The sequence below is a fragment of the Myxine glutinosa genome, chromosome 8 (assembly GCF_964187855.1).
Source record: "Myxine glutinosa chromosome 8, kmMyxGlut1.1, whole genome shotgun sequence".
Taxonomy (NCBI): domain Eukaryota; kingdom Metazoa; phylum Chordata; class Myxini; order Myxiniformes; family Myxinidae; genus Myxine; species Myxine glutinosa.
The window spans coordinates 165213646-165226319 of NC_136268.1; the positions used below are offsets into that span (position 1 = coordinate 165213646).

Below are 12674 nucleotides of genomic sequence, written 5' to 3' on the forward strand. Positions count from 1 at the left end.
GACGGCACATTTGAGAGCGTATTCATTTATTTCACGTTGGCAAACTATGTTGCCGCTATGTTGGCGTTAAACTATGTTTTAAAACTAATTAAAACTAATTTGCGATTCTTTCGCTTTCCTGCGCGTTTGTGCACGCTCTGGCGATTTCTTTACCCAACTCCGCAAGCCGTTCGCTTTGGACCAAACCATTTCATGTAAATAGAGGGGGGGGATTGTCACCGTACTCGCAAGCCGTTCGCTTTGGACCAAACCATTTCATGTAAATAGAGGGGGGGGGGATATAATTTTAGATATAGATATAGTACGGGCATGCCCTAGTAAAAGTAATTACGTTAACAAAAATGAAATGATTGTGTGTTGCTTCACAAAGTTCTGCACAAATGTAATGAACGAGAAAGATGTGATGCCTCCATTACGATTTACTGTATCCAAAAGGGGAAATGGGGTGTGACCATGAGGATGGTGACGACATCGTCTCTGGAGAAATGCCAATTGGATGTCATTGCTTTCAAACATTGATTTTATTTTCACATAAGCAGTTCATTTTGAAAGCTTTCCAAAACTTAAGCGTCTGTTTTAAAAAATGACAAAGTTCGTGAGATGGAATAAATCTAATTTCACCGAGAGCTGAATCGAGGGAGGAGCCTATTTGTTTGTTTTAGCATTTTTCCTGCAAACAAAGAAAACGAACCTCTTCAGTTTCCAACATTGATTTATTTTATTCTTTCGTTGACGATCTCCTAAAGTAAAAGGGAAAATATGAAGCGATTAGATTTTAAGGTCACGAGGTCAAATGCCAAAGGTCAGAGGTCATGTTAGGCAAAAATCCTGTTACCGCGATAACTTGTGAACCAATGATGGGATTCTGACCAAATTTGGTGGTTATGTAAAATGATGCAAAGACGAACTGATTAGATTTGGGGTCAAGAGGTCAAAGGTCAAAGTCTACAATAGGTCTATAACTTGAGAGCGGCTAAAGTGATCTAATTTAAACTTGGTACAGATATGCATAATTATGCAAAGATGAACTGATTAGATATTGGGGTCAAGAGGTCAAAGGTCAAAGTCTGTAATAAGTCTATAACTTGAGTACAGCTGAAGTGATCAAATTCAAACTTGGTACAGATATGTATAATGATGTAAAGATGAACTGATTAGATTTGCGGTCAAGAGGTCAAAGGTCAAAGTCTGTAATATGTCTATAACTTGAGAGCGGCTAAAGTGATCTAATTTAAACTTGGTACAGATATGTATAATGATGTAAGGATTAAATGATTAGATTTTGGGGTCAAGAGGTCAAGAGGTTAAAGTCTAATCGGTCTATAACTTGAGAGCGGCTAAAGTGATCTAATTCAAACTTGGTACAGATATGTATAATGATGTAAAGATTAAGTGATTAGATATTGGGGTCCCAATGTGAAAGGCCAAAGGTCAGAGGTCATGTCAGGTACAAATGTGATAACGTGCGAACAGCTGAAGGGATTTATACCAAACTTAGTTCAAGTATTGTAATGATGTAATAATGTGGGCGGAGGCATATCAGTCGACGTCGTGACGTCAAAGAGTGCCGTTCGAGTTTATAGTTGTTTCTGCATTGACTCTTATATAGTTCATGTGAGTAATTCAGACTTGCTCTTCATTGTGTACAACTGCGAAAGTCTGGCAGTGACGATGGGTGTTAAGAAAATTATACGAATGAGATTTTTTTTTTTTTTTTTTTTTTTTTGTATACAAGATCGAGGCTCGTGAAAGAGCGAACATTAATCACACAGAAAGACAAACAGACACACAAAACAAATAACATCGGGAGCGGTAGACAAGATGGGGAGAGAGGGGGAAGGACACAAACACAACATTTGAGAGCAGGGATACGCATAATAATTCAACAAAAAGCATTGTTTTCTGTTTTATTTCAAAAGCAACACAATTATGTGTGGTTAGTAGATAAATCTTTTTTCTTACCAATTATATATTATTTACTAAGTGAAAAATACAACAATGTTGTTGATTTCTGGACTAGACTCATGAGTATCTTGTTTGTCTAAATTTTGAAACAAACACTCAGATGTGGCTATCCAGATGGCCGGGAGGTACGCACACTCATAGCTTCTAAGCTGTGTATCTGGGGTGTGAATCTCAGTCCAGCTATAAACTGTCATCCTGGTGTTTTACAGACGGGATTCATCAATGTGTGTGCCGTCCCTTGGATGGATGCTAAACTTGGTGTGCCGTCTGCAGACAACAATTGGTGGACATTAAAGAACCCACAGTGTCCTTTGCAAAGATTAGGGAAGCTATCTCTGAAAGTGAAGAATTACAAGTTCCTGCTCTCACCTACAGGGGGCACTGCAGCTGCACTTTCAGAAATGATGCAATCAGCAGCCTCACGGCTGCTACGACATGAATGCTCCACATAGTTTACAAATACATGTGATGCACTAAAATCACAGAGAGATGTCTGAGACGAAAGATACACTTCATTCAACAAAATACCAAAGGATAAATTATTCATGTGGGTTAGAAAGTGAACATGTTTCAGCCTTTGGAAGTTTTAAAATTTAGCATCGTCAATACATTCTCTTTTTATTGCCTCTTTTGCCATTAACTTTTGTCTTCACCATCTTTCCTGAGATATAATTGACGTAATGTATGTCTCAAAATATAGAAATAAATAGACCTCATTATCCTTGAAGGAGATCAGGCTTGTTTTAAAAATTGCTGATAAAGAAGACGTTACTCCTCTTGCATTACTCCTAAAGTAAAAGGGCAAATTATAATCATTCGTAATGAGGGCAATTTTTCCAGCTGTTTGGATTGAAAATACTATTTTAAAATCTTATTTCAGGGCAAATACTTCTTGGTCAAAGACAACTATAGAGGAATGGATGTGCTCAATACTGAGACCAGCATGGGAGTAGCAAATTTCAGGCAGGCCCGTGGAGAGTTGCCTATTTATGGAATGGGTCAGCCCACACTCCATGGCTTTCAGAAGATCTTGGAAATGATGCATCACCAAGGACACCAGGTAACCAGCTGTTTGTATTCAGATTGAAAAAATGGTTATCTTCTCACATGGCTTTAAACTTCCGTATGTTTTGCAGGCAAACATTGTGAGAAGCCAGTGGAAATGTTTAGGATCTGCTAATATTGTGAGATGGAATTAATTTTATTAAAGATGTATTCGGGACAAAACGATGTCCTATACAGCTATTGCTGCACGATTTGTGACGAACAAGTCTTGTTTGCCATACAAACTCATTGTTTATTGCCTGTACTAGAACACCTTTGGCATGAAACAGTTTTGGGCTTTGTGATAATGAATAAATTAATCCGTTCTCTATCCGACAACAACTCATGACATCACCGTCACGATGCACTATACTGCAATACCTGAGGGGTATATACCACATGCATAAACATATATATATATATATATTGTTGTGGTTTTTAGAACCCCTCACTTGTAAATAATTCTTGTAAATAATTCTCTTCATTTAATAAGGTCGCACCCATAGTTAGTCCACAAGCAACACGTAGGTCACCATAGGACTTCAGTTATTTCCTTAATATGTGTTTCAGATAAGGCTGTGTTCCCAATAGTTGCATCTGCGTTGCATTAATTAAACAAGATAGGTCCTTTTCAATTCCATTCATTTTGCGGCTTGACTCTCCAAATTGTGGTACGCGCCTTGCCAGCAGCGTTCGCTCGCCCCGGCCGCCATTACGCACGCGGTCAAGCCGGAGAAGAAGAGGGCGGAGCGCCCAGAACGAGGCGTAACCCTGTCATCGACCCGTCAGGGGCGGAGCCGGTGAGCCCTCGCTAACCAACCAGGGCTGAGGTGAGCTCACCGGTGGGCGGAGTGCGAGAGTACGCGGCTTGATTTCAAAGCGCACTATATAAGCGCACGCGCCAATCCCTTTCACGGACTGCGCGAGGGGAGGTCATTGTGTACGAACTGTGCAGAGCGCACCTGGTGATTGATGAACTCGTTGGATTGAATTGATCTCGTTCGAAAGGCGCTTACGAACATACATACATAGAGAGAGAGAGAGAGAGAGGCAGCAGGCGCACATATTACGTACGCGGCAGTCCAGCCCTCGCATATGCAAAGGTCCGGTCGTGCGCCCATGACACGCGAAGCTGCCGGCCGTTCTTCGCCGCGGACCCGGAGCCGGACTCGAGTGGAATGGAGCCGGATCCCATCGCCTGGACCATCTGCTTGGACCTTCTCCTCCTACCACTACCCTCCCGTGTAAGTCTGTTTGTTCGTCCTGGGGTTAAGTAAGACTGTATAGGTAAGGTTGCCCTGTCTTGCTTCTTCTTCTTCTTGTATATTCTTTCCCTTTCGTTTCCTCTTTGGGTTTTTGTACATAATTAATAAATCATATTGTTCTTCCTTTACTTTGGCTTCCTCTTATTCGATCGTCTTCGTCCTTTCTCTCCATTGAGTACCTGTGGCACGATTTGGGAAACCGCTCAGGATCAGGTTTAGTTCTATTGTTAATGGCTCGGGCTTCGGATTGCTAAACCGCTCGGCAATTTCCATCTTGTCCGCGGTCCGAGCGGGAGTTATCTCCCTGCTTTGCGGTTGGATTGGCACTCAGGTATTTGGGACTCCATCATTGACCAATCACCCTGGCCAATCTTGACCGGAAAGGAGCGTAATAATTTCCAGGATTGGGGGACGGCCAGCTTAAAAGACAAGGGGATTAACCCCCCCCCCCCTTGGTAAAGGGAGCGCCGACCCCCAGATCCGCAACTATATATATTGTTGCGAATATGGAATTTGGCCTCCATATCCACTTGTAAATATTCCCCTATTTCCCCAATACTCCCCAACTATCCCCAATCCCCCATTCCCTAGTCCCATTGCCTGTAAATAACACTCTGTAGAACCGACCTTCCCCTTTTTCCCCCATTAAATGTCGTGCCCAGGTCCACCGCATCTCACGTAGACAACTTTCGGACATCTTGCTAGTTATTCTTAGTCTATGTCAGTTAAGGACTCGTTTCCATTAATTCTGACTCTTCGTTGCACCAGAATGTGATTATATGGCACCAGTAGTGAGTTTAGGACCTTCCCATACCTCCTCCCATCTTCTTCCCCGAACAACAACAACTACAACAACAGAGGGGCGCGGCGCGGCGCAGGGGGGAGTGTGCGTCCTCACACCGGCTCGGTTAGCCGCCATGACCATGCGCTCCGACGGGGTTACCACGAAGGGGCTCCCTGTCAGCCCCTCGTCAAGGGCGGAGCCGGTAACCCCCCCGCACGCACCCAATGAGAAGCAACGAGCCGATTCCATCTGGGGCGGAGCTAACGAGCCGAGGGCGTGTCACTCCCCGCCGGATATACGCGGCGACTTACCGGATGTGAGGAGAGATGCGCCTGAACTACGGAGAGCAGAGGAAACCACCGCCACCCCCAGCGCGACGATACCTCCCCGCATCTTTGGACCGGACCGAACCGGGTCGATTCTGCCCTGAGCCCAGGTGCACCTGGAGCCATCGACTGCCTGCCTTTCCTTGCCATCAATCCCCGTGTGAGTCAGCCTTTTGTCCCGTTTATCTGTCGTCTGTTGGGGTTAATATAAGAGTGTGTCTAAGTGCTTGTCTTTCTATGCTGTCCCTCTCATTTCTGTAGTCTAACCTTCCGCCATAATATAACCTCCTCCGGAGGTCTTGAGAACTGAACCCTTGGTGTCGTGTCATTTGAATCCAGCAGTTGTGTCCTTTTCCTTCATTGATCTAGCGTAGCGCGACTAGTCAACGTTCGAGCATAATCAGGTAAACTGTGCAGACGTGGTCATACCAAACCGCTCGGTAAACTAACATCCACCACCGCGTCTGTAACAATTGGTGTCAGGAGTGGGATTCGAACCCGGGACTAAATTTATTAGGCCCAAATTTGTAGTAGAATCGATTCGGAGCGCGTTTCCCGCGCGAAATTATAACGGCGAAATTTGATTTTGTTATACGGAAATAAAAACCCGAATTTTGAAAGTCGCGCTATGGCAGACCAAGACAGCTGGGGTCCGGTAGGGGAGAGTGAGGCAGGGTCGGTCCAGGACCAAATTGAGGGACGCGAGGAGAGTGAAGCAGTGAGGGCGGCAGGGTCGCAAAATAGCGTTGTCACGCACGAGGTGGCCACGGCGTCCACGCCCGCGACCGTAGCAGTGACGCTGGTGGATTCGAACCTTTTCCTCCTGCAAATGAGGGCCCTTATGGAACGATTGGGAAACCAAATTGTGGGAATAAGGGCTGATAGTGAGCGATTAGAGAACCGGATGGAGGCTCAGAATGAGCAATTGGGGGTAATGGGAAACCAAATGGGGGTAATGAGGGACGAAGCGAGGGGTACCGGTGAGGGGTTAGACAATAATTTTAAGGGATTAGACAAGAAATTTGGGAAGTTAGACAATAATTTTGAGGAGTTAGACAAGAAATTTGGGAAGTTAGACAATAATTTTGAGGAGTTAGACAAGAAATTTGGGAAGTTAGACAATAATTTTGAGGGGTTAGACAACGGGATAAAAGAGGTGAGGAATGGGTTAATAGGGTTAGAAAACAGTATGGAAGGCAAATTGAGGGACATGAGGGACCAAGCGGAAAGGGAAGTTAACCAAATGGGGCAGCAGATAGAGGGGGTCAGAATGGGGGTAGAAACTAAACTGGATGCTCACAGGGAGGAAATGGAGCAGATGAGGGTGGCATCTGGGCAGGAGATGCAAGTGATGGGAGAGGAGATCAGAAGAGGAGTGAGTGAGGAGGTCGGAGGAGTGCGCGAGGAGGTGAGGCACTGTAAGGAGCACATGGAGAAGGAGGTGAGAAAGGGGACTGTAAAGTTACAAGGGGGCATAGAGGACCTGACGCAGGAGGTGGAGCAGCTGACGGTGGGACAGACGGAGTTAGTGGAGCAGGTACAAAGGAACACTGCGGTAATAGGAGGGTTAAAAGCGACACAAAATGACCTAAAAAATGACTTGGTAGCGACGAAGAGGGAATGTCAGATGGTACGTGAGGGACTGACAACGAGGTTGGACGAGGTGATAGAGGTAATGGAGACGAAGGACCGGCAGGTGAGGACGCACATGGAAACGGTCAAGGTAGCCTTAGAGGATGAGCTTGAGGAGACGTACCGGGAAATAAAGGAGGTGAAGCAGAAATTAGAAGAAGTGGAAGAAGGGGTGAGCGAAATTAAGAAGCGACGGAGAGGGGATAAGAAAGAGATAAAAGAGGAGATAAAAGAATTGGTCCAAAGTCTGTGTTTGGATCGTGATGATGTGCTCATTAACCGGATGAGGGATTCGCAGGTGATGGAGGAGAAGCGAAGAGGAAGAGGACCCGGTGTAAGTGGTGACCAATATGGTCGTGCGTATGATGCGCCAGGGGATTTAAGAAGCTTGGGGGTCGAGATAGACCCGGGTGTTCGTGAGAGGCCGTTGGTGAAGTGTGCGACAGGTCTGGTGTGCGAAAAAGGAGGTGTGCGAGAAAGTCCGACTCTGGGGTGTGTGAGGAAAAAGTGCGTGCCAAGGAGTGAGTGTGCTGGCGAGAGTGAGTCGGTCGTAGCGCGTGTGCGAGGGGGCACATGGAAGCGCGGTGTGGTAAGTGTTACAGAGGGGGTGACGGGAGAGTGTGCGCGAGAAAGGTGTGTGACGGACAGGTGCATGGGGAAAGAGTGCGCTGTCAAAGGCAAGGAAGAATGCACACCTGTGGTGAGTGTTACAGAGGGTGTAATGGGAGAGTGTGCGCGAGAAAGGTGTGTGACGGACAGGTGCATGAGGAAAGAGTGCGCTGTCAAGAGTAAGGGTGAGTGCGTTGTCAAGAGTGGTGGTGAGAGGAGTGAGAGTGACAAGGAGCGTGAGTTAGTTGTGACAGGTGAGCGAGGATGGACACCTGGAATGGAAGGATGCGCACCTGGAATGGTAGAGCGTGAGTGGGAATGCACGCTGGAGTTGGTGGTGAGGCACGTGGTTGGGTGTGCGAATGAGAGCACACCTGTGATTGTCACAGAGGAGGTGACAGAGGAGGGGGCGCGAAGCGGTGTATTGGTGAGGTGTGCGAGCAACGAATGTGTGCCAAAGTGTTCGGTGGTCAGGTGTGTGACCAAGGCTGTGAGTGGAATGGGTGTACCTGGGTGTGTAAGGAAAGGTACGAGGAGCATGGGCACGGCTGGATGTGTGAGCAAGGAACGGGCTGCGGGGGGTAAGCGTCCAGGTGAAGCATCGACGGTAACCGGTTTAGAGGTTAGGTCGACTTTTAGCCGAATCGGGCCCTCGGTGCGTGCTGGGCCTCGCTTTGAACGGCCGCGTCCGTGCTCCACTAGGCGGAGCGGGCAGCCCGATAGAAAGGGTCGTCATGGCGACCACGTTTTGTTGAGACGTGCCGGCAGGTCGAGATCGGGACATTGGATGGCTCCACGCCGAGATGGTGCGTGGGATCTCGGCCCGGGTAAGCCCCCGTCCCTGCACCGAATGCCGGACGCATCCAGCCGCTGGCACGGAACAACCCGCATTCATTGCTCGGCTTTACGAAGCCGGGCTTTGGACAGGAATTGGCGCACCGAGAGGCATTAGTGAGTAGACTGGGTGATGAGGTTAGTGTTTTGGCCCCAAAATTAGAGAAAAACAAAATTTGATGATTGGCAAGGGATTGGCAGTAGTGATTGGCAGATGATGGGTAGTGATTGGCCAAATTTTTGATTTGTTGAAATTTGATGTGCAAAATTGGTAGTGAGCGATGGGCCCGGTGGGTAAGGGGGGGCATCCCTGCCACCCTTCCCATTGGGGCAAATGCGCTATAGCTTATGGGGTGATGGCAGTGAAAACTAGCCCGGGTGGGTTAGGTTATATTGTAGGGATCTAGAAGATGACATTAGGTGACGTTAAGTTTAGTTAGTGACTGATACCTGTAGTGGGGACGCAGGTAGTTTAGTGTGGATGATAATGACGTGGGAGCGCAATAGTTTAAAGGGACGACTGGGAAGCGCAAGTTTCAGAAGGGAGTAGTTAGATGAGATGATGCCGTGTGTGTGAGAATTGAACAGGTGTGATTGCACAGGTGTGCAACTGGACGGGTGTGTGGAGCAATGGATGAGTAGTGAGTGTGGTGGATCAGCGCGAAGGCGCTTGGGGAGAGAAGGGTGCAGGTGGCACCAGGTGTGAGAGCACAGGTGTGCAGGTACAGGTGTGTGGAGAGAGTTGGAGTAAGTGGTACGGAGTGGTGTGCATGGTGCGAAGGTGTGGATGGGGGAAGAGTGGACCCCTTTCACGGATACCCGCGGCGGGTAGTGTAAGTGTTAGGTAGAGGGTATAGGTAAATTGTGGTTGGATATTGGCATTTGTGGTGCGGTTGCAGAATGGTGTTGTGAATGGGTGCATTAGTGTTGTGGAAATGGCTGGGCGTGTAGCCTGTTAGTGTGTGTAGTTGGTTGGGCACTCCACCACTGTGAGGATGTCGGCCAGGTGAGGCCGCAGGTGGGCTCTGGGAGCCGGTAGTTGTGAGTGGGTGCCTGAGGATCCCGGGTGTGGATCGGGCAGCCCAGTGCCAGAGAGGGCACCAAGTGGGGAGAGCGCCAGAGGGCCCTCCCCAGGTAGTTAGGTTAGGGTAAGGAGCAGGTAAGCTCGGAGGCAACTGCAGTGGTGGAGGTGTGCAGGTGGGTAGACCCACTGGGAGAGGTACACGCCACAGCCCAGAAATTGTGCGAGGGCACCGGGAGATGAATCGGGGGAGTGAGACCCCAAATTGAAAAGCACCACAGTTTGGCCAATGGGAATTGGTTTTTTAGAACCCATAGTGTAAGAGGGCCAATGGTTTGGCCGGAGAAAGACCCCGGGTAGTGTAAAGTTGTTAAAGTCATTTAGGAAATAGTTAGGATTGATGAACCTGTCGCACCATACGCAGCCACTTACCTGTGGTGATGATGATGACGACTCCACACCTGTGTTTTCTTTGTTCTGTTGCAGGAAGTAAGGACTGCTGTTGGATTTGTGAGACGCATCACGACGTGGATGAGACATTGGGGTGATTCCATCTCTCCCTCCCTAGGAGGGACTGATGATGAATTGGTAATGGCAAATTTTGATGAGAGTTGAAAATGGCAAATTTGATTGGTTAGGAGGGAGAGAAGACGAATTTGGTATATGGGAGGAACGGGGAAGACAGTAGGGATGTTTGTTGATTTGTAAAGTAGATGTTTATGGGTAGTGTTGTGTTTTGTGGATACAGTAAGGGGTAAGGGAGGGGCCATGTAGGTTACCTGGTGGGGGGGGGGGGGGGGGCGTACGATAGGAACGTACCTGTCTCACCTGGTTCCCATGTGCCCCCAGTGTGCATTACCTTACATTGCGTGCACTTTTGCGCCCTTACCACCTTACTCACTTGTCTGCTTCTTTTGTCTCCCACCTCCGAGGATCTGGCTTTGGGGTAGAGAGAGAGGAGAGAGAGGTGCTGGCTTCGCAGTTGTGGGCCTGCACTTTCGCTGTTTGCTGCCTGGATCGATACACCATATGGACCGCAATGTTTGTGGCCACCCACCATGGACCGCGGTTCTTATGCGGCCGAGCACCACCCGTGGATGGACCTATGGGTCAACGTGGCACCTATGCCATACAGGTGAACCACTTATAGTTGACACCCCTGAAGGCCACAATAAAGAAATGGACGCGGTTGGCGCCTTTCTTTATTTTTGAAAGAAGTAAGAAGGCCAAGTGCACCACACGAAGGCAAGACCAGCGGCAGAACATCGACCGGCTGCGACACCACACAATGATCACTAAACACTTTATTGGTGCACCGGATGGTGCTGACTGTGTGATGGGGTGGTGCTTTTCGTGCTGGGAAAGGGTGCTCTGCACGTTATTAAAGGCCGTAGGCCACAGAGCACTCGTGGGTTGGTGTATCGATGCTGGCATGCGTGCTCTCTCTATGCATAACATCTGCATGTGTCCCTCCAAAAACAGGTCCTGGATCGTAGTGTAAATATCAGCGTAGTCTTGTAAATAATGCTCCCTACCGGCTGTATGTTTAGTTTGCGAATTCTTTCCGGATTCGGTTATCCTGTGGGTGTGTTTCTGAGAGGAGAAGGGTGCAACGTCGCAGGGGGACATATTTACTCATTTGTGAATATCTGTAAAACTGTCGCACTCAGGGTAGAGTTAATAGTAGTGGGAACTACATCTGAGTGCCACACTAAACTAGGTAAAAATTTATCGGGTCGGGACGCCCCGAGGGTAGAGAAGGGTGCAATGTTGCGAATATGGAATTTGGCCTCCATATCCGCTTGTAAATATTCCCCTATTTCCCCAATACTCCCCAACTATCCCCAATCCCCCATTCCGTAGTCCCATTGCCTGTAAATAACACTCTGTAGAACCGACCTTCCCCTTTTTCCCCCATTAAATGTCGTGCCCAGGTCCACCGCATCTCACGTAGACAACTTTCGGACATCTTGCTAGTTATTCTTAGTCTATGTCAGTTAAGGACTCGTTTCCATTAATTCTGACTCTTCGTTGCACCAGAATGTGATTATATGGCACCAGTAGTGAGTTTAGGACCTTCCCATACCTCCTCCCATCTTCTTCCCCGAACAACAACAACTACAACAACAGAGGGGCGCGGCGCGGCGCAGGGGGGAGTGTGCGTCCTCACACCGGCTCGGTTAGCCGCCATGACCATGCGCTCCGACGGGGTTACCACGAAGGGGCTCCCTGTCAGCCCCTCGTCAAGGGCGGAGCCGGTAACCCCCCCGCATGCACCCAATGAGAAGCAACGAGCCGATTCCATCTGGGGCGGAGCTAACGAGCCGAGGGCGTGTCACTCCCCGCCGGATATACGCGGCGACTTACGGGATGTGAGGAGAGATGCGCCTGACCTACGGAGAGCAGAGGAAACCACCGCCACCCCCAGCGCGACGATACCTCCCCGCATCTTTGGACCGGACCGAACCGGGTCGATTCTGCCCTGAGCCCAGGTGCACCTGGAGCCATCGACTGCCTGCCTTTCCTTGCCATCAATCCCCGTGTGAGTCAGCCTTTTGTCCCGTTTATCTGTCGTCTGTTGGGGTTAATATAAGAGTGTGTCTAAGTGCTTGTCTTTCTATGCTGTCCCTCTCATTTCTGTAGTCTAACCTTCCGCCATAATATAACCTCCTCCGGAGGTCTTGAGAACTGAACCCTTGGTGTCGTGTCATTTGAATCCAGCAGTTGTGTCCTTTTCCTTCATTGATCTAGCGTAGCGCGACTAGTCAACGTTCGAGCATAATCGGGTAAACTGTGCAGACGTGGTCATACCAAACCGCTCGGTAAACTAACATCCACCACCGCGTCTGTAACAATATATATGTACAGACTTGGCGTTTAATATGGAATTTATTTTTTTCTTGACTTGGGTTTACTTTCTTAACTCAGTATATCAATCTGGTGAGTTTGTTTTACACTTTGGTGATTTATTTGTTAAAAGAACCATGTCACTGATTGTTTGTTGCAGCAAGAAGTCAACAACAGGATTATATCACAGGTGGCGTGGCAAAATGTACGGACAGGTGCATTTGATGATTGGCTTCACAGTCGGGTATACAAGGGTTGTTGCGTTCTGTATTAGTGGAAAACAACTGCTGCACGTCTCCAAAAGTTATTGCCGCTTCCTCTGGAGATGGTCCGTCAACTCGACAATG

The 12674-nt window shown here is 48.2% G+C and overlaps 1 protein-coding gene across 1 annotated transcript in view; it reads left to right on the forward strand.

Moving 5' to 3' along the window:
* PALD1 (phosphatase domain containing paladin 1) overlaps positions 1 to 12674 on the forward strand; it is a 271064-nt gene that overhangs the window by 58031 nt on the left and 200359 nt on the right. The window contains exon 5 of the mRNA XM_078783909.1: positions 2846 to 3025. Coding sequence (XP_078640035.1) covers positions 2846 to 3025 — 180 coding nt within the window. The remainder of the gene's footprint in view (positions 1 to 2845; positions 3026 to 12674) is intronic.